General features: G+C 33.0%; 1 protein-coding gene across 1 annotated transcript in view; it reads right to left on the bottom strand.

The window, feature by feature from the left end:
• kibra (WW and C2 domain containing protein kibra) overlaps window positions 1–24,864 on the bottom strand; it is a 64,367-nt gene extending 39,503 nt beyond the window's left edge. Inside the window, exon 1 of the mRNA XM_073960272.1 lies at window positions 22,353–24,864. Within this exon, the coding sequence (XP_073816373.1) occupies window positions 22,353–22,771 (419 nt within the window). The 5' untranslated portion in view covers window positions 22,772–24,864. The remainder of the gene's footprint in view (window positions 1–22,352) is intronic.
• Between the last annotated feature and the right edge of the window lie 1,819 nt (window positions 24,865–26,683).

Genomic DNA, 26,683 nt, shown 5'->3' with positions numbered 1-26,683 from the left:
TATATTTTATATTTTATATTTTATATTTTATATTTTATATTTTATATTTTATATTTTATATTTTATATTTTATATTTTATATTTTATATTTTATATTTTATATTTTATATTTTATATTTTATATTTTATATTTTATATTTTATATTTTATATTTTATATTTTATATTTTATATTTTATATTTTATATTTTATATTTTATATTTTATATTTTATATTTTATATTTTATATTTTATATTTTATATTTTATATTTTATATTTTATATTTTATATTTTATATTTTATATTTTATATTTTATATTTTATATTTTATATTTTATATTTTATATTTTATATTTTATATTTTATATTTTATATTTTATATTTTATATTTTATATTTTATATTTTATATTTTATATTTTATATTTTATATTTTATATTTTATATTTTATATTTTGTGTTTTAAATTGTATATATATGTACATGGCGTTTTTATAGATTTGTTAGATCCCAAAGAGGAAGACTCAAAGAGGCTGATAAACGTGGAGGACTGTAAACATGATTTTTTAAGGATTATTATCTGAACCCAAAGTGGAAGGTAAAAGTCGAGTTTAAATGATTTTTATTAGGACCCAAAGAGGCAGATAAACGTGGAGTTTTTAAAAGATTTTTATTAGGACTCAAAGAGGCTGATAAACGCGGGGTTTTTAAAGATTTTTATTAGGACCCAAAGATGCTGATAAACACCGAGTTTTTAAAGATTTTTATTAGAACCCAAAGAGGCTGATAAACGTGGAGTTTTTAAAGATTTTTATTATGAACCAAAGAAGCTGATAAACGTGGGGTTTTTATGATTTTTATTAGGATCCAAAGAGGCGGATAAACGTGGAGTTTTTAAAGATTTTTATTAGGACCCAAAGAGGCTGATAAACATGGAATTTTTAAAGATTTTTATTAGGACCCAAAGAGTACTGTAAACATGGAGTTTTAAAGATTATTATCAGAACTCAAAGTGGAAGGTAAAATTCGAGCTTTTAATGATTTCTATTAGGACCTAAAAAGGGCGATAAAAGTGGAGTTTTTAATGATATTTATTAGGACCCAAAGATACTGATAAATGTGGAGTTTTTAAAGTTTTTTTTAGGATCCAAAGTAGTTGATAAACGTGGAAGTTTTGAAGAAGAACTTTATAAGGATTTTAGGAGCATGCAAGGTTCTTCCTTTACATTTATTATTTTTCCACAAAATTGGTACGATATTGCAAGTGTACAGTATATGTAGACATGTATCTATGTTTGTATGCGTATATATCATCTACAATAAAGTGGAAATACTTGTTGCAAGTTGCAACTGTTGCATTTCATTGCATGATGCTGTTGCTTGCAGACTGACTATATGCTGCACCATATTGTATGTTTGTGTGTAGTTATGTTGTTGCAATAACATGCCATTTATTTAGCCATTACATTCCATTGAGTATCCATCCATTGAATGCATCTATCTCCGTGTAGATGCTATTATACATTGAAACAAACAGCAAACATATAAACATACATAAATGTATCTATATGTAAGTATATAAATATATCTGGTTATAGATCTATCCAGCTTCAATAACAAAAACTACAACAACAACAACCTCAGCAATATTAATGCACTACACACTGTACATTACAACAAGTATGTAATAGGTTTCTGTTTCTCTTACATTTTTATACCCTCTGTATGTTGGCCATATCCATATTGAAGTGAAGAGAGAAAAAAATCGAATTAATCGTTGAAAATTTTGTTGAAATTGTGGTAAGTGAATGAAAAAAAAAAATAAGAAACAAAATTGCATTGGTCAAAAGGAATGCGGTTTTACGACATTTTATTTTATCGCTTTTACAGGTAACAACTATATTTTTTTCCTTGCGGCAATCTGATGAAATTGAAGAAACTATTTTTTCAATATTTTATTTGCAATTATGTGGAAATATTTTAACGATTTTTGGGAGCAGCCAAGGAGGAGTATAAATGTATATTTAAGAGCATCCAAAGAGGACGATAACTTGGAGTTTATGTGGGATTTAAGACACAAACGTAGAGTTTTTATAGATTTATTTTGGGGGACAATAAACATGGACTCTTTCCAAAGGGAAAACTATTCCGGTGCCTTTCTAACTTTTCTAATTCACATTCTTTTTGCTCTCTGTAGATTGTCTACCTGCTCATTGCTTAAGCTCTGTGTAGGTGTTAAAATATTGAATGTAACAATAAATATCTATGTGGGCGAATCATGTCAGCCCTTTGAATTACTTTCTAAGCCCCCCACACCATACCAAGAAAACCAAACTCCTTAGCTAAGCTTTCTTTACATAGAAACGAAAGCTTAACCACTTTTTCTTCTATATGCATTTATTTGTCTATGATTGTTTCTATAAAACAACAACATCAAGAAATAAAAGGAATTATAAAGAGGTGAGTGAATGAATAGCAACAACAATGCAAGCAACTTCTTGCGTAAAACCTAAGAAATGTTGCCGGTCCAGAAACCTTGTCACATGCAATGTAACAATATTGATGGCAAAAGACAGGTACACCAGACACACACATTCAAACAACTTTATGTCCATTATTGATATTCAACAGAGAGAACATAGAATCAGGTAAATGCTAGACAAGTTTAGTACTAAAAAAATATAGAATGCCATTGTGCAAAAGTTGCACAGAAAAAAGAGCTACCATATATGGATTAGCTTAGCCACGTCGCGTTTGCTACCATTTACCTAGGCAACAAGACTAGCTTAGAGATTTAAAGGTAAAGTGAAACAAGTGCAACTTTTTAGCTTCTCTTTTATGTGTTTGGTTTTGCTATGTAATGATGTAGTGGCAATAACAGGTGCAGTTTGAGGAAAAACAACAACAAAAAGATTAAGAAAACCAAATCACCTTTTTGTGCTGTAGAACAATAACACCAGCGGCTGAGTTTTTGTAGGTGGCATATGAGATTATTTTCCTGCAGAGTATTTAGTTTTCTTTTTAAATCCAAAAACAACATCAACAACAAAGATGTTATGGATAGAATACAAAGATAGCGAACATATGCATCCGTTCGTTTTATGAGGGGGCGTTAATCACCCTCTACTACCTAAGACAAAAGGAAGAAGGCGTTATTTTTTCAAGTGGGAAATTCTAATCTGCCTAGAATATCCTTTATTATGTAGCTGGCTTTCTTTTTTTTTTGTATCATTAACACCCAGCTGTATATTTAATTGTGCAGCCCGGAAGTAGAATTATGTTCTTGGAATTTGGATTTGGTTGTGGTAATTTAGATTTTATGATTATTTAAATGCTAAGTAAATTCCAGGTCATAGGACTATGCAAGGAAATCTGATGAAATCTGACACTGAAGGGTGTATTGAGGGTTTAAATCAAATTTACACCGAAAAAAATTTTGCTCACTACAAACATATTTTAAATATGTTATTAGGACCCAGAGTGGACGCTAAACATGGAGTTTTTAAAGATTTTTTATTAGGACCCAAAGTGAACGCTAAACGTGGAGTTTTTAAGGACCCAGAGAGGGCGATAAAAATGAGTTTTTAAGATTTTTTTAGGACCCAAAGAGGATTTTTTGAAGATTTTTATTAGGGCCCAAAGAGAACAAATAGGACCATAAAAGTGAAGTTTTTAAAGATTTTCTCAGGACCCAAAGATTATGGTAAACATTGAATTTTTAAGGACCCAAAGAGGGCGATAAAGCTGGAGTTTTTAACGATTTTTATTAGGACCAAATATTTAAAGATGAAGTTTTGAAATATTTTTTTAAGACCCAAAGAGGGCGATAAAGTTGGAGTTTTTAAAGATTTTTATCAGGTCCCAAAGAGGAATGTTAACGTTTAGATTTTAAGGACCCAAAGGGAAATATATATGTACGTGGAGTTTTTAAGGATCCAAAGAGGAATGTAAATGTGGAGATTTTAAGGACCGAAAGAGGGTGATAAGTTGGAGTTTTTTAAGACTTTTTCAGGACCCAAAGAGGATGGTAAACGTTAGGATCCAAAGAGAATGGTAAACGTCGAGTGTTTAAGGATCCAGAAAGGGAGATAAAAAAGACTTAAAAGACTTTTATCAGGCTTCATAGGAGATGGTAAAGTGGAGTTTTTAAAAATTTTTATTATGACCCAAAGAGGGTGATACAGCTGGAGATTTTTTAAGACTTTTATCAGACCTCAGAGAAGATGGTAAACGTCAAGTTTTCTTTCTAATACAGGTTTAGGATAAAGTTGGAGTTTTCAAAGATTTGTACCAGGTCCCACAGAGGAATGCAAATGTTGAGTTTTAAAGGATCCAAAGGGGAATATAAATGTGCAGTTTTTAAGTACCCAAAGAGGGTGATAAAATGGAGTTGTTTTAAGATTTTTATTAGGACCCAAAGGTAAACATGGAGTTTTTAAGGACCGAAAGAGGGCGAGTTTTTAAAGACCTTTTTTTAAATTTTTATTAAGAGGGCGATAAAGGTTGGGTTTTTAAATGTGGAGTTTTTAAAGAGTTTTTTTCAGGACCCAAAGAGGATGTTATACGTGGAGTTTTAAAAGATTTTTTATTAGGACCCAAAGAGAACGGTAAACTTGGAGTTTTTAAGAAGCCGAAGAGGGTGAGTTTTTAAAGACTTTTATCAGAATCCTTTGAGGATGGTAAACGTGGGGTTTTTTAAATTTTAATTATGACCCAAAGAGGGGGATAAAGGTGGAGTTTTTAAAGATTTTTCGGACCCAAAGAGGCCGATAAAAGTGGAATTTTTAAAGATTTTTAGGACCCAAAGAGGCCGATAAAAATGGGGAGTTTTTAAAGACATTTATCAGGACCCAAAGAGGACGGTAAACATTGAGTTTTTTAGGACCCAAAGTGGGGGAATTTTTTAAATCTTTTATCAGGACCCAAAAAAGTGGAAAACCCAAACAGACCGATAGACGTGAAGTCTTAATAGATTTTGGTCAGGACCCAAAGAGGATAGTAAAGGCGGAGTGTTTAAGGATTTTTGCCTGTAATAAGGACCACAAGGAGTATCTTCGGTAAAACTTTCAAAACAATTCTCGAACAGCTTTTAAACTGTACTTAAGCGAACACTTTTAACTTTTGGGAGAGATGTACTCGAAGGTGTTTTCCGTTATAGACGTTATTGGAACTCAATGTACGTTTGAGAGATATATTACGGTGTGCAAAGTTTGGAACAATGTCTGTCGCTCATTCCGATTATCATGACCTCTAGCCATTTATGTTGGTCACCGTAGGATTTTTTAGAGCTTTGGGACCATTGTATCTGGAAGCATGGACTTACCCACGAAACATTCCAGCAAACCAAATGTCGGATGTCACGTCGAAACAGTTTCGGAAGCAAAATCGTTCAGATTTCGTTCCGATTTCTAAACGATTTTTTGGCGGTGAAATATTTCAAAATTTTCTTCACATTTCGATTCGAAATTATGTCAACCACTTCATACAATTTTCGTTAAAATGTTGTTATGGTTTCGAATCCGACATCGGACGTAGCGTCCGAATTTTCTTCCGATTTCGTTAAGATGTCTGAACGACTGGTTTGCTGGGATATTCTGTCGCTGTGAACGGAACCACAAAGAGCACCTTCGGTAAAAATTTCAAAATTCTCCTCGAACAGTCCATAACCTTCACCTAAGTGAAGATTTTGAACTTTTGTGAGGGAGGTACACGTAAGTGTTATCTGACATCGACCAGCTTGCAACTTAATGTACGTTCGAGAAAAATTTTACTATGTGCAAAGTTTTGCCCAAATCGGATACTCAATTCGTAAGTGATTCTGCTCATCAGACATTTAAGTTGGTACCGGTATAGTTTTTAGAGCAATTATCTCAGGAAGTGTGGCCGCGAGAATTACGTTGTGAAATCGTTCCGAGACATTTCCTTTAACTGCACTGCACTTAAACGAATAGTTTTAACTTTTGTCGGGGAGGTGTGCGAGTTGTTGTCTAACTTGGTGTAAGATTGGATAACATGTTACGAGATTTTGGGCCAAATTACAGTCAGCTCCAGTCAGCCAGCCAGATAGACGGACAGAAGGACAAATAGGGCTAAATCGAAAATCAATTTGTCAAAAACAGAATTCATCCATGGGATCTAAAACCTTTATTTGGTAAGGCTCATTTTTATCGTATATACCCCTGCCTAAAGGCTGATGATATTAAACACATATTGTTGCTGCAACCATAACATTGTACATTTTTACAATAACCTATTTTTCTCTTAAAATGTGATCTGGTTGCTGTTTAATGGTTTAGCTTCTTACGGAAGTCCCATGTCATAGAGTTATATGTTTGTTCGCATTGATTTGTATTCGCATTCCGACCCACCATGGGTTAACCCATAACAAAAAAATTCATATTTTCAGAAAAATATTTTAAACCATATATCATCATTGTCGACATTATTAGCATCTGTTCAATTGCAGTTTTCGCGCAGTCTGGTGAATTACAATTTTCTCGTTTTATGCATCTCTGTTTGGTGTGTCTGTGTGTGCTCGCTCTACTTGCCTTCACTTTATTTCTTCTTCATCATCTATGTACTATAAATGTTTGTATGGCTGATGTACATTCAGTTTCATTCTTATTTGTGTTATTTCCTCTTATTAATGATAATATATTGTGTGTGAATTTTACAAGTTTTACAATCCCGGTCTCATTTTTTTGCTTGCTTTGCGCGTAAAATGTACATAAAACAGAAGAAACAATCATAAACGAACAATATACTGCAAGCTAATGCAAAGAAAATGCGCATAATTATAAGCGTGTCTTTGCAGCATGTCAGTGCAGCAAACAATTTCTAGACATTTTGTTGTAAGGCTGCTTGACTTTATCTGGGGAGACGAGCGAAAGAGAGTGTGAGTTAAGTTTACTTATCGTAAAGAATGAATGGGAAATATAATATATTATAGAATCAAGAACATTAAGTCTTATATATTACATGTAAGTTGCTTTTTTGTTGTTGTATTCTGCATGGAAAAGTTTTCATTTTTGCAACTTGATATCACTAAAAATACTTGGAGTTTTTTTTGTAGAGAACCTTTGTGGATTTTGTTATACACAAATTGTTATGCTTGAGTTCTTTCTTTGGGAAATTTGTTGATGATTTTTTTTTTTTTTTGGTTTATGAGAAAAAGAAATTGTTGCTGAAAACAATAACAAAGAAAATTATTAGGCGAAAATAACTGCCAGCTGAGATAATATCATATAATTAATTGTCAAAATCTAAAAGCAAAAAAAAATATTTTTCACTAGATTCCAGGAAAGGACAAGGTGACACTGCCCTCGTATTAATGACTGCAGCCCAATTTTTTGTGCTAAGTCTAAATGATAATTAATTAGTACAACACAACTCATAGAGAAGTTTATCATAGCCGATATACTAAGAAATGTGGCTAGAATTTTGCTTAGCGATGTCTTATAGACAAATTTCCTTTCGCCTCATTTGCCCCTAAGAACCCAGTAATCCACTAAACCTCGTTACCTAACCTAATCCACATTTTTTTTCGTTGCAATGCGTTTTTTTTTACAATCGTTCTAATGAGTATCACTTAAAACAACGCCACACAGTGGTTCGGAATCATTTTTTTTCCTGGCCAAAATTCTGTAACTTTTGAACGGATAGAGATATTTACATATATTATACAATAGCTGACAATAGTCAAAGTTAAAGTTTTAAGTTTTTTTTACTATTTTCATCAATTATGAGTGTTTTTGTCTTTTTTTTATATGTTTCTATATATTAATAAAAATTACCAAAAAATAAAGTATAAAAATATAACAAACATTTTTTAATTTTGTTTGTTTTTTTTTTTTTTTTTTGAAAAAAAATATTAATTTTTTTTGAAACACATTATTTTTTTTTAAATTCAACATTTTTTTCCAAAGAATAAAATAATATTAATAAAATACTCCTTAATTTTTTTTGAAACACATTTTTTTTTTGAAATTTTGCCTGTTAGGGCGAAGATCATTTTTTAATGATTTTATTAATTTTCTCGTTTAGAGTTAAGCTTAATGATCTGAAATTATTTGCAAGTGAAAAAGGAAAGCCATGGAATCGAACCCACATAGTCACCAAATTACGTTACCTGGTTTCATTGGTGGTAAAGCAAATCTTCGGACGTATCGACTATGTAATGGCTTCTCTGTCCTAGAACTTATCGTTTTTCAAATGCAAATGTGTTTTGTACATTAACGCGGATAATTGGCCACAGAAATGTATTTTCTTCACGACAACCGCTTTTTGCGATGCCTTTGAAGTTATGAGTTTTTGGCTTTGAACGCTAACACGCCGTGACAACATTTTTTGATATGTTTTCAAGGACGTGGGTTTAAATCCCAGCCGGACTTTTTTAATTTCAATTTTTTTTTTCAAAAGAATAAAATGATATTAATGAAATACTCCTTGGGTTTATGAAACCCCAAGTTAAACTCAGTTAAACTTTTAATTGTTTTTACTATTTTTCATCATTTTTTATATCTTTCTATATATTAAAATGGTCCATAAATAAATAATAAAAATATAAAAAGCAAAAAAATAACTTTATTTGAAGAAAATAGAATAAAAAATATTTCAATAGAAATAAAAATATTAAAAAATATTGAGTTTCATAAAACTCATATTAAAACTCATTTAAAATTTTAAGTTTTTTTAATATTTTCATCATTTTTTATATTTATCTATATATTAAAAATTTCCAATAAACAAATTATTAAAATATAAAAAACAATAAAAAAATTAACTTTGAAAAGAATTGAAAAAGAAAAATCAAATTTTTTTCTTTAATTTTTTTCAAAAAGATTAATTTTATATTTAAAATTTAAATTTTAAGTTTTTTTAATATTCTTCATCATTTTTTATATGTATCTATATATTAAAAATGTCCAATAAACAAATTATAAAAATATATAAAAAAAAACAATAAAAAAATTAAGTTTGAAAAGAATTGAAAAAGAAAAATCAAATTTTTTTCTTTAATTTTTTTTCAAAAACATTAATTTTTTTAAACTAAAAAAATTTAAAATTTGTTCAAAAATAAAAAAATACTCAGTTAATTTTTTGAGTTTGTTTTACAATTTTTCATCAAAATATGAGTGTTTTTGGGTTCTTTTATTTTTATATCTTTCTATAAATTAAAAATGACCACTAAATAAAGTAAACATATAAAAATAAAAAAGTTTTTTTTTTTTAAATTTTGTTTGGAAAAAAATGTATTTAAACATTTTTTTTGTAAAAAAATATTTTTTGTTTAAATTAAAAGAAAAATTGTGAAAAAAAAAAATTTGAGAAAAATGATTTAAAAAAATTTTTAAAAAATTAAAAAAGTTATATATAATTAAAAAAATTATATATTTCTTAAAACTCATTAATTTAAAAAATGAGCATTTGTTTGAGTGTTTTTGGGTTCTTTTATTTTTATATCTTTCTATAAATTAAAAATGACCACTAAATAAAGTAAACATATACAAATAAAAAAGTTTCTTTTTTTAAATTTCGTTTGAAAAAAATATATTTAAATATTTTGTTTGTAATTTTTTTTTTTTTAAATTAAAAAAAATTGTGAAAAAAAATTTGAAAAAAAGATTTAAAAAAAAATTTAAAAAATTATATATATCTGGGTTTTCTTAAAACTCATTAATTTTAAAAAAATGAGCATTTGTGTTAAAAAGCTACGGTACGGGAAAACACAAATTTTTAACCATATAATTTCAAAAAAAAAAAAATAAATAAATATATATAAAAAAAGTTTAAAACGTACGGAACGAGACTGGCTGAAAGAAGACACTATCAAGCATCTTTCTGCGAAAATAGAACATTATTCCGTGTTCCAATAAAATGTAACTTTGTTTGAAAAGAATTGAAAAAAAAAAAATCAAAATTTTTATTGAAAAAGTTAATTTTTTTTATTAAAAAAAATTTAAATTTGTCCAAAAATTTAAAAAATAATTCTGGGTTTTCATAAAATTTTGTATTAAAGCTCAGTTAATTTTTTGAAATTTTTTTTTACTATTTTTTCATAATTTGTATATATCTTTCTACATATTAAGAATGGCCACTAAATAATTATAAAATATATAAAAAAACAAAAAGGAAATTTAACTTTGAAAAGAATTGAAAAAAATCAAAAATAAAATTTAAAACAATATTTGTTTTTTAAATTAAAAAATTTAAAATTTGTTCAAAAATAAAAAAAATACTCATAAAACGTATATTAAACTCAGTTAATTTTTTGATTTTGTTTTACTATTTTTCATAAAATTATGAGTTTTTTTGGGTTTTTATTTTTATATCTTTTTTTATATCTTTCTCGATATTAAAAATTACCAATAAATAAAGTAAAAATATAAAAACAAAAAAGTATTTTTTTTATTTTGTTTGAAAAAAAAATTAAAAATGTTTTTGTAAAAAAATATATTTTCTTTTTAAATTGATAAAAAATGTGAACATTTTTTTTGAAAAACTTATTTAAAAAAAGTTTTAAAAATTAGATTTTTTTTCCAAAATGAAAAAAGAAAAAAATTTTTTACTTGTATTTTCCTCAAACTAATATTAAAAAGCATTAATTTAAAACAAAATGCCCATTTGTGTAAAAAAGCTGCGTTATGGGAAAACAAACAAACCGAATCAGCCCGGTGGAAACAGTTATCTGAAAATTCATAACAAAAACGGTCATAACATAAAAAAAAAGTTTCCCTATAATTTAAAAAATGTCAAAATTTTTTTGAAAAAAAAAATATATTTTTTTTAAATTAAAAAAACACATTTTTACCCAAAATGTATTTCTTGCGTTTTCCTTAAACTCATATTAAAGCGAATTGATTTAAAAAATGCCCATTTGTGTAAAAAAGCTACGGTATGGGAAAACACACATTTTTACCCATATAATTTAAAAAAATTAAAAAAGTTTTAAACGGACGGAACGAGACGGTTACAAAAATATATATGGGCTGAAAGAAGACACTCTCAGGCACCTTTTAGCGATAACAGAACATTGTTCCGTGTTGTTCCTAAAAAGTTTTAGTCCACTAAAGTACAAATTCAAAATTAACACAATTTCTGTTATAGTTTGCGAGAAATAGCTATTTCTTTCTACAGAAATTTCCAAAAATTAAGTATTTTTGAAAATTGGAGAAAATGGTAGACTTTAAGGGCACCCCACGCGCACACCTTCCAATATTTTAATCTAATTTGTTGGTTTCCCTAGTTTTAATATGTTTAAATATCAGGGACGACAAAAAATTGAGGTTTTGGCCAGATAAATCGATTTCTTAACCACTGTGCGTCATACGCTTAGTGTGTTGTATTATCTTAAACCAGTTGCATTTAATTAGCAAAGATATTTATCAAATAATTACTTCCTTCCTTTTAGAACGCCATAAGGCGACATCATTGGCATGACTTTGCCTTTTCTGCTTCACAACAAATAATAATAATTCACCTGATTACAACGTGATTGAGATATTTTTTATCTTTCTTTTTATTCACAAAGTTATGCTTTATTAAATTTGCAAAAACAAACTCAATAAGAACCCGGTTTAAATGACATTTAAGATCAGATTACGTTAAAGTCGGCAAAAAAAAAAAAAAAAAACGAACAATCATAAAAATAAATACTTCAAAAAAAATTCCAAAAAAAAAATAAAACATTTCTTTTAATATTTAAGACACACAAAAAATTAACAACTTGTTTTGTCAATTATAATGCAAGATTAGAAAGAATAGCAGAAAGACAGACATACATACACACATATGTATAAACAAATCACATACCATAAAACAAGTTTCTCTACTTTTTTATTTAGAATAAAAAAGGCAAAATCATCAAAGAAGAAAACCAAGCCAAAAACGATGAAGACGAAGCTATGGAATAAAAAACACAACATATACAAATTTTATTTATACGCCTTTTGTATGTTATTAGTATTAATTCATTCGTTCTATGTTGCTGCTGTTTTTGTTCAAAGGAATTTCAAAATTTAAACAAAAAATTTTGTTATACGATTTTGCTGGTATTATGCCAACAGATGTGTTTGATTGTTTGACTGGTGGTGGTCTGGTTTTTGGGTTCTTTTGTCGTCATTTTTGTTTTTCTTCAATACATTTTTGTTATTAATATGAAATATTTTAATGAATTCCCTACCATATATGTAGGTTTATATGTATAGTATTCTTTTAGAATTTTTTATATTTTTTTCTTATACATATTTTGTGTTATTATTAAAATGTCGAAATGTCTGATGTAGATTGGAATTTGGCAATTTCGTTTTTACTTTTTGTTTTTGCCGGTTTTAAACAAAAACAATGTCGCCCCAAAAATATTCAATTTTTGTATAGAATAGAATTTATTTTTTGTATACATTATACATATTCAATTGCCAATCACCCGCCATCGCCAACACCATGATACTTAGACACACACACTCCCTCACTCAGGCTACCATTGAACCCCCCCTGGTTTGGTAGTATACTCTGGTCCATATTTTCGTATAAACAGTGGAAATATTCAACGAAAATATTTTCAACAAATGTGAAAAATTAACGTCAGCATTAGCCTCGTGCTGGTATGCGCATTACGTTGTTGCCTCTCGTTTTGATTTTGTAAAAATGTAGAAAAAAATGAAAAAACAAAAACAACAAAAATATTTAGCGTAACTAAAGAAACTCAGTTTAATTTTTAGTACTAAAAAATGCCACATGTTTGTATTCTTTGAGAATATACACACACTAGGGTTATGACTTTTTGACATAGTTTTTCTCAAAAATGATTTACTGTAGTGAGAATGAATGAACTTTTACCTACTAATGCCTAAAGTAATATTCATTCTATTTTATTATAAAAAAGGTTCCGCACAAACCACTTTGAAAAATTTTTTTTTTGGGAAAAATTCTATAAAATAAAAAATAAAATTCTTATAAAATGAATTCCTGTTGCACGAATGAATGGCCTTTTGCCTATTAATGACTAAAATAACTTGTACTCCATTCAAATTTACCAAGTAAAAAAGGATCAGTCGGCTTTGCCAACAGAGATATACCCTCAGCCTGTGTGAATTCAAACGCTTTTTTCCAAAAAACGTGTATATTTATGGGGTTTTGAAAATGTTGGGCGTATGAACCGAAAAAAATATGGATTTCGATAGAAGCTCAAAAAGTTTTGCACGGAAGGTTTCTAAAGGAATGAACCGATATACTCCATTTGGAAAGTGGGTCTTATTTTGGGTGTCATTCCCCTCGATAGATATCGCGACCACATGTCGTTTCAGTTGGCCAACATATAAACAGGACCACTAGGTAAAACATTTCAAGGGGTCCTCGCAAAGACCCTTAACCGGGTTGCTCTGTTTATGAGATATCCCGCGTACTATTTTAGCTAATATTTTCGATTTGTTGTGGGGGAGGTACCGGAAGGAGTGGATCTACAAGCACCACCTTCGAATTTCATCTAATATTCGAAGAAATTGTACGATATGCAAAGTGTATTTAGTTCGAGAGTTGTCGTGCTTTCCAGCCACTACATGGTGACATAGAGGATTTTTTACACTTTTCGGGCTGTTTTCTCAAGAAGTATGGACTTGCCCCTGAAAAAACTTTTACCATCGTAATTGAGGCAGCGAATGAAAGTTGCTTCAACAAAAATCAAAATGATTCCAGAGCAGTTCTTAAAGTGGACTTATCCAAAATTTTGTGTGGGAGGTACCCGAAGGTGTGGACAAATATAGTCCATATTCAAACTTTATATACATATTTGGTAGATATATTGGGATGTGTAGAGTATGGACCAAATCGGTCACTACCATCAAGAGTTATCATGCGCACAATTTTCCGAACATTTTTGAACTCTTGGGGGGAGGTACCTGAAGGAGTGGACTAAGCTATTTTCTCAGGATGTATGGACTTGCCCCTGATGAAACTTGTACTGTCGTATAGAGGACAGTGAAAAGAAGTTGCTACAACAAAAATCAAAGCGATTCGAGAGCAGGTCCTAAACTGAACTTTTCCGAAATTTTATGTGGAAGGTACCCGAAGCAGCAAACGGATTGGGTCCATATTGGCACCTCATATAAGTCTAGTAGAAATTTCACGATGCGCAAAGTAGGGACCAAATCAAGAGTTATCGTGTGCACAAATTTTCTGAACATTTCCAAAGTTTTGTGAGGGAGGTACCGAAAGGAGTGGACCGATATAACCCATCTTCGAATTTAAACTAAGTTTGGACCAAATCGGGTTATCCGTTGGAGAGTTATCGTGCGCACCAGCCAGACAGACAGACAGACAGACGGACGGACATTGCTAAATCGAATCTAAATTGTCTGAAGCATAGGTTTCTTTGAGCTGTTGGGTCTTTATGTCAGGAAGCATGGTTTTGTCCATGAAAAAACTGTAATTTAAAAATTTATTTTATAATAATAATATCGAATGCTATTTCGTTATCATAGTTTGAAAACCCAGAACAGCAGATCTCAAAAATTCCTAAATAGGAGATTGGCATTTTTAAAATATCGACCATTATTTATATAAAAAATGTTTCCTAGAAGATCATATCCCTAATCCCTCTTTTAAGCTGAAGATACACTCAGAAAAGAAATATGGTCAGAGCAAACATATTATAGTTGCTCTAAACATATGTTTGCTCTGACCATATTTTTTTCTCTGAGTGTATCTTCAGATTGAACAAAGAAATGGGATTCATAGTGGAGCAGTGTACTAAAAATGAGCTTTAAAAACAAAACATTGGTCCTTCGACCACGATTAAAATACACAATTATATATAATATATATATAATTGTTCTACAAACTTCCCAAAACGGACAAGGGAGACTTCTCTCATATCAATGAGTGCACCCCGATTCATATTAGCTCAATGATATGGGACCTACTGTTTATCGCCGAGTCCGAACGGCGTGTCTTAAGACACCACTTGTAGACAAGTTTTTCAAGGCTGGAATACTCAGGAAATGCCGCCAACATTACTGAGGGGTATTTTGCCATCGTTGAAAAGTGTTCGATGTTGCCTGACCAGGGAATAGAACGCACGACCTTCATCGTGCAAGGCGGGTGTGCATATCATTGCACCACGGTGGCAACTAAATGATTGCGTAAAATTTTCAGAACCCTGCTGAATTTCAGAAAAATTTAACTGAACAAAATTGTAAAGTTTTAAAAACTCAGCCGAATTTCAGATTGTATTTTTGCTTAACTTTGAATTAACGGTTGAATTTTAATGGTCCTTCGACCACACATTTTTTTAAATAAACTTTAAATTCCCAATTATTGTGTTAAAGTTTTCAGAATCCTGCTAAATTTCTGAAAAAATGAGCTTAATTTGAACTAAATATTTAAATGGTCCTTTAATCCTAAACAAATCATAGGTCCTTCCACCAAAACTAAAATACACAATTATTGCGTAGAAATTTCAAAAATCGTGTCGAATTTCAGAAGGCATTTTAGCTTAATTTTGAACTAAATATTTTAATGGTCCTTCGACCATACGATTTGTGAAAATAATCAATTATTGTGCCTGGCGGCATGGCACAAATCTTAACATTCCCAATTATTGTGTAACATTTTCAGAACCCTGCTGAATTGAAAGAATTGAGCTTAATTTTGAACTAAATATTTTAATGGTCCTTCGACCAAAACTAAAATACACAATTATTGTGTAGAATTTTCAAAATTCGTGTCGAATTTCACAGGGCATTTTTGCTTAACTTTGAACTAAATATTGTAATGGTCCTTCGACCATACGATTTATAAAAATAAACAATTATTGTGCCTGGCGGCATGGCACAAATTTTTGCATTCCCAATTATTGTGTAAAATTTTCAGAACCCTGCTGAATGTCTAAAAAGAATTGAGCTTAATTTTGAACTAAATATTTTAATGGTCCTTCGACCAAAACTAAAATACACAATTATTGTGTAGAATTTTCAAAATTCGTGTCGAATTTCAGAGGGCATTTTAGCTTAACTATGAACTAAATATTTTAATGGTCCTTCGACCATACGATTTATTAAAATAATCAATTATTGTGCCTGGCGGCATGGCGGCAAAACTTTACATTCCCAAATGGAGTGAAAAATTCCAAAAAAAAAAAATGCAAAACCAGCCACAACAGCAAAAATGTTGTTGCCATCTGAAAAATTAAAAGAAAAAATGAAATAAAAATGAAAAATATTTTACTCATTTATTTCCAATTTTTTTGCAAGCAAGCATTCAGTGTCCATTGAAATTGGCCAAATAGGCTGACAGTTAAAATTACTTGTTACAAAAGCAACAAAAAGAAGAATAACGCAAACAAGTCAACAACCAAGTATTCAAGCAGCAATAACAACAACGACGGCCACAATCGAGCACTCTACACATTTTTGGTGTATTGCGGAATTTGTCTATCTGTTAACTTTAAACTATTTGTAGAGACACCAGAAGAAAAAAAAAAATAATAAAACAGGCAAAGAAAAATGTTTGCGCTCACCACCATGCTAAAGAGCCATAACAACATTTACTTGTTTTTTTTTTCATTATTTTTTTTTTCAAAACTGAGTAGTGAAATACTTATGTTCAAAATCATGCATACAAACCTGCAGATACTTGGAACTATCTGCAGTGCATTCATGCAAAAGTTTCGTGTGCATGTGCATAGTGGAATGAATGGTTGGCAAAAAGAGTTGAAGTATCTGCCCCTCTCTCTCTCTTGACTAGTTTCACAAATATGACAATGACGATCATTTGAGATCGCCTGTTGTATACATACCAACACTATCTGTGTGTAACTCATACGTACTCTGGGCTACCTCATGCCATATCACATCACCTTAACACCTCTCTTCTTTCTAACTCTCTTCTCATCAGAAAATCTAGTAGTATTAAAAAAAACATGGCAAGAAAATAAACAAAAAACACACACAAATATACATAAATGAAGTGAAGTAGAAGCGAAAAAACAAAAACAACAAAAAGCTTTAAAGCGAAAACATTCCGATGTGATGATTAAGACAAAAATAGAGCTAAAATTAAACGCGAACAACTTGCAAAACTAAACACACAACAGCGACGACGACGACAACGTCGGCCATCATTCCGTTACGGCGAGCACCCTTCCGCCTCCACCTCCCGGACCGCTCCTGGAATAAACAAACGACCGCAATCTTACAATTGCTCTGAGATATTTACAATTACATGAAAACAGAAAAGCAGAAAAAAAACAGAAACGTAAACCGAAAAGTTTAAGTGAGGCAAACAAACAAACCTACCAACCAGCCAAGCAGTTCCACGATCGAACAAAAACAGCTTCGAGTACTCTACACATGTGAATGTATAGCCAGCCGCGTATGGTTGTTTGGTTTATTCGAGCCCAAATATTTTTTCATTTAGACATACAGACGGACGGGCGGACGGACGGACGGACGGTCGAACGTACGTTCAGACAGATAAACTTGTGGTATGTACATTGTGCGCGGAGAATTGGCTAAAACGAAAAAGTCAATCTACAACAACAACAACAACAGTAATACCAACAACATTTTGAAAGTAAACAAAATGTTTACAATTATTTTGGTTGTAATTTGGATTTTCGCCTTCCGTTTCTACTATAAAAACACAAAAAAAACTAAAACACAACACAGACAGACACTCATTCACACCAAAGTTCAGAGTGAAGGGGGCCTTATTTTTTACATTATTTATGGGAAATATTTGTAATACCCGTATTTGTAGCAAAAGGGGTCATCCCAAGAAAATGTTATGTAATTTTATATGAAACTTATTGTGGTTATTAATTTGGTGAAATTGTTTTGCAAATCCTTATACGGAACGTCAAGTGATCGTTAAGGTCATGAAAACTGACAATTTTTTCGTATACAAACTATAATACAAAAAGTGGTGATTGAAGGAAGTGCGATGGATGGAATAGATAAAAAAGGCATCCTAACACCTTAAACTGATACACTGTACACAATGTTGCACACTACACACAAAACAGCACATGACATCGACATTATCGAAAACACTTTGAGAGGGGTAACAGGTTCCTTTGAAAAATCTAAAAAAATTCTAAAGGCACTTGTCGTTTAAACGCCACAAAAAATGGTTGCAAAAATTGACCTCGGTCTCATGGGACCGAAACTGGAAATAACTCGGTTAGGAGATCCAACCAGAGGTACCTTTTTCGGTACCGCCGGTGGCGTAGAGAATTGGGAAATCAACAGTCCACGCCATCAGATTTTTTAGGACTTGTCGGGGACAATTTCATGGAAAATAAATTGCCGATCGCCAACTCCAGAGCGGAAGAGGCCTCACTCCATACAGTGGGAAGGCTACTACCATGTAGTTGTAGTTATTAGACTGCTCCATCATTGTAACACATGTGTCTCAATCCCCCTATTCACTGTTCGTGCTTTAAGGCCTGGGTACATAAGCTGCGTCGTCTGCTTGCCTTGCTTACCTCCTTAAGTCCCAATTTACATTAGTCGAGTTTTCTTGCGGCAATTGTCAGTTTGTTGGAGAGAGAGGTGAGGTATATGGTAACCCTTTGCCTCTCAACACCCTCTCTCACCCACAAACTGACAATTGTCGCAAGTAAACTCGCCTAATGTAAATTAGGACTCATTTCTGACATAAAAAATAAAAGAATAATGAAATTGGTTGCCCCTTTGTTCTTTAATTTGTTATGTCACGTATGAAGGAGGTAAGCAGGCGAGACAGCTTAAGTACCCAGCTCTTTGCTTATCAAGTACTGTACGACCACTCCCGATTTGTACGAAGTCTGACTGGAGTGTTTTTTTCTGGTGGAAGATAGGCCTCATCCCCCTGCCAAGAGGGAAGTGAAACCCATACAGTGAATATTCAAATTGGTACTGACTAGGTAATTCCAAAGGGGCGCTGATCGGCGCATGATATCGCTACTTCCGTGCAATGGTGCACCATGTTTTGAGCCGTTAATGCGAGAAACATGTAAACTTCTTGACGACACATCCCGCCTACATTCGCATACACACATGCCATAGTAAAAATCGTATTTTTCGAAAGGATATTCTACAAATACATCCAGCAGCTTCTGACCCATATTGGGCGGCTCTCAGGTCTGCGTCTGACTCGAATGGCGGGCGGCAGCAATACACACTTTTCGCTCTTATGGACATTAAGATCGATGACACTACTGGGCTACGATTTGGAATTGATAAAACCGTAACTGACTGATGTGGTATTCTGGAAACTTAGTATGTCGAGGTGGAACCTTACAGAAATGGCTTTCAGGGTAATGCAACTGCTGCCTCCGTCTCGTTAAAACTTGGCAAGTCTCAAAGTACGTTCAATGCTCGCCCCATTAACTTGGCAGTGTAGGTTCGGATGCACATTCCCGATTAACACGGATTTATTCTACAAATAAATCCAGCAGTTTCTGACCCATAGCAAACGGCTTTCTGGTCTGCGTCTGACTCCAATGGCGGGCGGCAGCAATACACACTTTTCGCTCTTATAGGCATTAAGATCGATGGCATTACTGGGCTACGATTTGGAATTGATAAAACCGTAGGCTGACTGATGTGGTATTCTGGAAACTGAGTACGTCGAGGTGGAAATTTACAGAAATGGCTTTCAAGCTAATGCAACTGCTGCCTCCGTCTCGTTAAAACCTGGCAAGTCTCAAAGTACGTTCAATGCTCGCCCCATTAACTTGGCAGTGTAGGTTCGGATGTACATTCCCGATTAACACGAGACTGGCTCTGAACGGATCTCTCGTCAACCCTCACATGGTCCTAGAAATAGGGACCCATGCGATCTTAACGTGACTGCAAATTTTACGAGTGGGGATAGCGGCTTTGTGTTGGGACCTAACATGAACGAAGAAAATAAAGCGACAAGGAGAACAAATATGGAGGTTGAAGAAAACCCACAGGAAGATGCTCGCAGACCCGAGTTGAAAATATGTCAGGTGAAGATTCCCATACGGAAGAAGTTCGGTGATTGTGATGGCGACTCCGGCTAATAATCCAAGCGAAGAAGCGTCTAAAAATAAAAGTCCTGGAAGTGAAAATCTAAAGAGACTCCGAAGAAAAATAGCACTGTTGGAAGAATTGGTTAAATGCGAGATATACGGGCGATAAATTTTACGGGTCGACGATCTGAGGGCTTGCAATAAGCAGACCCAAACAGAAGCATCGGTTAAACTTAAACAACCAGGAACCCCAACCTCAAAGGAGAATAGGACAAAAAAGCAGATAGAAATCGTACCTAAAACTAATGAACAAGGGTATCTAAAGCAGCAATCGGCACACAACAACAACAACAATTTGAGCAAACTCTGTTATCAGTGCATGGTTTTTCAATTAGTGAGTGGAGAGAGAAGCTCTCTTTGCTTGCTCGCGAGTAAAGGGCTGCGGAATGCTGATCTAAAGACAATATAAGAGACAGTCAATGAAAACGTGGGAAGATCTGATACCGTATTACACAAGGATGTTATATTCGTAACATTTCATTTGTAATTCGATAATTCCATTTGTAATTCCAATGTCATGGACCTAGGAAGGGGAACGGGTCTGTGGCCAAGTCTTTGCTAAATTCGTCGAAGTTCACAAAATAGTAACTGGTGGGTCAGAAGTTTCTATCCTATAATATTCCTTTTTCTTTTTGAATCTACATCAAAATTTATTTGGTATTAATGAATTTGCGCTGTAATTATGTGTTTCCATCCTTCTTGCTGAAGGCTACAGTACTCTAGATCTCTTACATTAATATAGGTTTTGCTTTTGATGCGCTTGTGGTTATTATTTTGTTATAGTTGTTGTTTGCTGCTTAGTCGAAGGTCACACTGGAGTGGTTTCATTGAAACTTTTAGGTATTTATAGATCGAGTTGCCCACTACAGCAACTTCATGATATCACTCTACTGTGGAACTCGACCTAGGAACCCTTGTTTTCATGAAATTGTTTTAATGAAACACTTTAGTGTGACCAAGGGCTTAGTCCCGGACCACACGAGAATAATTTCTTGGATCACACCAGAGTAATTTCCTCATTAAAATATATGTTCTTAGTCTCGGTATACACTAGAGTAATTTTGTGAAAGAAATTTCATTGAAATATGCGTTCTAAGATTTAGTTCCGTAGTCCCGGTCCACGATAGAGTGATTTCATTGAAAACATTTCATGAGATTATGCGTCGCTAGATAGATTTCCATAGTAGAGTCATATGATGACATTCCTGTAGTGGGGAACCCGACCTATAAACCCCTAATTTCATGAAATTTTTGCAATGAAATCACTCTAGTGTGGACCGGGGCATACTAGCGTAATTTTTTGAAATTACTGTAGTGGGGAAGTCGATCTAAGAACGAATATTTCTATGTTTCGTTTCTACTGTATGTATGCCTTATGCTAGGTTTACATTTACGAAATCCACTCGATTTCAACTGTCAATTTCATTGCTTAAACGTCAAATTAAATCCAATAGATTTCAGATGAGATTTCATTTGACGTTTAAGCAATGGGATTGACAGTTCAAATCGAGTGGATTTCATAAATGTAAACCTAGCATTTTTATTTTAAAAATAATTCCCTTACTAGGCGTTTACACAAGACAGACTGTCTGCAAATACAACTCTGATTTACTAACACATACATACATTTGTCGTTTGTCTTCCAGCTGTATAATAATTTTTTCACAGACAGTAGGGTTAACAAATTTTTTACATTTTTTGTAAAAATGTGTGAACGGAAAACAAAAAGAAATCGACGATTTTCATTCATAATTTTACAACCGTCTTTGCAGTTGTCTGGACGCCTACGTCACAAAGGCAAGTTTTGCGATTTTGACAATCAATACATGTACTCAACTGTTCTGTCATGTGTAAACGCAGGGTTAACAGGGTAACGCAGCCAATCGCCAAAAATACGTCGAGTTAGTGAATTGCGTAATTATGCAATTACTGGAGTAGTTGCGCAGCATGTTATACATGCGGTATTTCTGAATCTATTTCGACCTCTAAGTCCCGTTCCACACTAAGGCCATGTTTATATTATAGACTTTTGCAGGGTTAACCTTCTTTATGAGGATTTATTTGAAATATAAGCAATGGAACTGACATTTGAAACCCAGTGGGTTTGTTAAATCCGGTTATATATAAAAACAAAATATTTTGTGGTTGCTGGACAGTTTGACATTTATCGATATTTCCTATAAGTCGACAGTCAAAACTGATTGTGTGTACTCCGCTTTATTTAATGGCATTAGGCATTCTCCATTATAGTTATTTCTATTTTGAACCTTGGAATATTTTCTTAATCCCCCGCTTGCCTCAAAATCCTCTTAAGACTACATTTCAAAACGGATACTTACTGGTCTCTTGGATCTAGCCATGTTGTCTTTTTCGTATTGTGATCTATATAATAGATTTTGCCATCGAAATCCTTTGCAATATCCCAACCATCGGGCAATGGAAATTCGCCATGGTGTAAATGTTGCTGCGACTGATGATGATGTTGATGCTGTGACGTTGTTTGATAATGATGCGGGTGATGATGCTGTGGTGGTTGTTGATAAGGGTGGGGGGAGATGTGTGTTGTTGAAGAGGATAAAGGGGTGGCAGCATGATGTTGTTGTTGCTGCTGCTGGGTTGATGCAATGGCGGCTACATTTGTTAACGATGTTGTTTGATGTGGTGGCGGTTGGCTGTGATTATATTGTTGATACTGTTGTTGTTGTTGCTGCTGCTGCTGGTGGTGGTGTGTGCTGGCTAGTTGCTGTAAATTTGGCATAATTTCAAATTTGAAATGTTTGCACGTTGTCAACAGTAATAATAGTAGTAATGAAGTGATTACAACAACAAATTGTGTTGTAATAATGTTGAAAATGTTGTTGTAGGGTTTTGCTAACTTAACAGCTTGCTCGCCTGATGATAATGGTTGAATTTTTGTCGAAGATGTTGCTTTCGCCAATGTTGCTGCTGCTGTTGTTATTCCAAAATTCCACTTAATCACTCAAAATCCAAAACAATTTCACTTGTTTCCCAAATATCCGTTTTCATTTCCAGTAAGGATTGAATTTGTTGTCGGTCGATTGGGGGGATGGATATTGAATCGTTTACCACCTCAACATAGTTACGTTTTTTATTTTTTGTTGTGTTGTTGATGGCGTCAATGCTGCTGCTGCTGTTGTGGTCAACAAAAAAGTTCAAAAACTTGTTTCAAATTCGAAAATTTTCACAACCGCATTTTTGTCAACCTCCACATTTGGTGTTGTTGTTTATTTTTGTTTTTTTTTATTTTTATTTTGGGCAAATTTTTGTTGTTATCGTTATGTGTTTGAAAAAAAAAAAACGCGTTTGAAACCGTTGTCTTGTTTTCTGTGTTGGTTGCTTGTGTTTTTGGACCGTCCAAAAAAACGTTATTTGAATTTTGATTTTTTTCTTCTTCTCTCCGGTTTGTTATCACCAAAAAATATTTGTGGCTGTTTAAAACAAAAGGTGCGCACCGCCGATTTTTCAAATTTCGTTTTTTCACTTTGCTGAAGGTATTTTTTCGTAAGTATTGAGGTTATTTTTGTATAAAAATATGTATATTTTTTGTCATAAATATTAATTTCTCCATAGGTAGGGTATGAAGATTAATGACATGTACAATTTGTTGCTTTTGCTGTTACACACTAGCTCTACACTACACTACTAGCTCATCATCATCATCACTGGGCACTAATTTCTTGGCAAATATTTTCTTTATTTTTCATAATTTATTTTTTTCCACAATATTATTAGGCACTTCTTGGCTTAAGATTCTATTTTTTGCTTCTTCTTGCCTTTCAATTAACTATTGGCCTTATTTTTTGTTTTGTTTTAGTTAATCACTTTTTTCACTTAGTGTATTATTTTTTGTATATTTCTGATGCTGTTGTTTTCTTTGGAATTTGCTCTTATTTTGTGTATGTATTCAAAATAATTTATTTAAATTTGTTTTCTATTCTGTGATCTTTAATTCTCAACACAAAAATTCTTGATTTGATTTCCTCTTTATTTTTAATTGTTGTTGTTGCTGGTTTTTGAAAACACTACAGCAACTCCGCTACGATTACATCGATAAGTGTTGGTGGTTGGTGGTGTATCTTAACATTTAGTTGAATTGTTGTACAACAACACAAACAAATAACGATCTCATCATGCTACAACAACAACGAACGCGCACCAACTATAAAACGGACTTGTATCTCTCCTAGTGCTTACTGCTGCTGGTGGGCACATAACTTTGTAGTTTCCAAGTTGCTTTGATTGTGTGTATCTATGTATGATGAGGAGAGTCTGTGCACAATGGGATCTTAATCAATGCTGCTGCCGCTGTTGTGCTGCTTGCTGGTGTTGGTTGTGTGGTGAGGAGATATTTAGTATTTTTTCTGTTTTTTTTATTTGGTGTAATTTAAACAACAAAATCTCTATCTCTCTCTTTCTGGCACATGAATTTTTACTTTAAATTGTAACGGCGGCGTTCGGGCTGCTATCTCTTTTGCTGCATTCCATTCCACAAAAAAATTGTTTAATTTTTTTCTTCTTTTATAACACGCAGCCCCTTTATAGAGCTTTATTCAATCACACACAATTTTATTGCTTCACTTTGTACACTTTTTTTCAAAATTTTATACAAAAATTCTCATTACTTTTGGCTTTTATTTCACTGATTTTGCATAATTTCATTTGATTTTCTTTAAGATTTTTTCCATAAATTCTTTCTTGCTTGTGTTTCTTATATTTTTTGTGCTGTTTCTTCTTTTTTGTTTTCTTGCATAGAGTGGGATTGTGTGCTCACGTTAATCCATCCATCCGTTACGCGTTACGCCGTGCCGTGAAGCCGTTTACTAAATGAATTGTATTGTATGCCCGTTACACTCAAGTATTTTTCCAATGTGCCTGCCATAGCGCTCTCCGATTCTCTCGTTTGACACACAAAGTATCTCGTTTTGAGCTCAGATACTTTACTCACTCTCAATTGGTATCTGTGAAATACAATTTAACTTTAAAAAGTATCTAAAGATCTTGTAGAGCGCATTCCTTCTCTCCATGTATTGCTCTCCTCCCTGACTCTTGTTGCCACTCTCTCAGTATGTGTACATTGCATATTTTGCCTAACAGTCATCAGTATTGCCAGTTTGAAGAATAATGTCAACTTGGCGATTTTGTGTTGCAATTTAAAAGAACCTGATTTTTTACCTATTAAACAAACGTGGGGGTTTTCACGTCAGATAATTAAATCTCAATATTTCAACAGGAAAATTAAAATTTAGAAAGGTATACAGTAATTTCTGATTACCTGCATCATTCATACCTGAATTTTGGCTTTTCCTGACCAAAAATCATTTTTTAGGTTACTATTCTCTAGATTCCTTTAAATATATTATGTTTTAGTGCACTGTCAATCTCGTCATTTCCCTTGGATCAGACCATCATCCCATAATTGTCTCCATTAGCAGACCACCCGATTTCATCAGCTCTGAACGCCGCACATTCGTCAATCATAAGAAAGCTGATTGGCCGAGTTTCAGAGAGTTCACCAATCACCGCTTCAGAGAACTGCTGGGCGAATGAATACCCGAAGTAAGACCAAACTTCCCAGCATAGCCGACGGCATTAGCAAATGAGAGTGATGAGCTTCGTCGAGCAAACCCAAGTGACCCCAGAGTCAAAGTGCTGACACTGGAAGTTAACAGGTTAGTCAGTGAGCATAAACGGAACAAGTGGTTAAATCATCTTAAGAGTTGCAACATTGGAGCCGGTATAAATAAATTGTGGGCGACGGTTAAGTCACTCTCGAACCCTGGATGAAGGAAAGACAGGACCTCAGTCAGTTTGGCGACGTTACGTTGACTGACTGGAAGAGATGCGCAGGTAATTTCAATCGACAGTTTGTCGTGCATCCCCAGAGTGACACGGCGAACAAAAGAGTACTATGTCGCATTAGATCTCTATCTGCCGAGGATGAACCACCACCATTTACAATGGATAATGTCATCATGGCAAAACTAGGGTTATGACTTTTTGACAGTTTTCTTCAAAAATGATTTCCTGTAGCAGGGATGAATGAACTTTTGCCTATTAATCACTATGCTATCGTTTATTCCATTGAAATATAAAAAAACCCATCAGAAGGCAAGGGGAAACCACTGATGTATAATCCCTTGAAAATCGTACAAAACATGAACAATACAACGCAAAACAAACGGCCCTCAGTCTCCGGCCAAAAGAGGGTGCTAAGAATCCCCGGAGGTAAAACTAAACAAAAACTTGTAATTGGAACTTGGAATGTGAGAAGTCTTTACGAAAGTGGAAAACTTAATAACACAATAAGCGAGATGAACCGACTCCAAATTGATATCTTAGGTGTCAGCGAAACATGGTGGACGGAATGCGGAGATTTCAGATCAGAAAATATGACGGTGTATCATTCAGGAAACCAGATGGGTGTTCACAGAAGAGGAGTATGTATTATTGTTAAAAATCATATAGCGGCATGTGTCACGGGATTTGTTCCAATGTCAGAAAGGACAATGTTGATAAAAATAAGTGGAAAACCGCTAAATATTAATATCATACAAGTCTACACAGAAAAAAAAGCCACCCTGAAAATTTTGATTAAAAGCTTTATCACCATATTTTTGTCGAATGGCGATAAAATATTACGAATATATAG

The sequence above is a fragment of the Musca autumnalis genome, unplaced genomic scaffold (genome assembly GCF_047663935.1).
Source record: "Musca autumnalis isolate F117 unplaced genomic scaffold, ASM4766393v1 scaffold_1, whole genome shotgun sequence".
Taxonomy (NCBI): Eukaryota; Metazoa; Arthropoda; class Insecta; order Diptera; family Muscidae; genus Musca; species Musca autumnalis.
The sequence above is the reverse complement of the archived record's forward strand: the minus strand, read 5'-3'. Positions and strand labels throughout refer to the sequence as shown.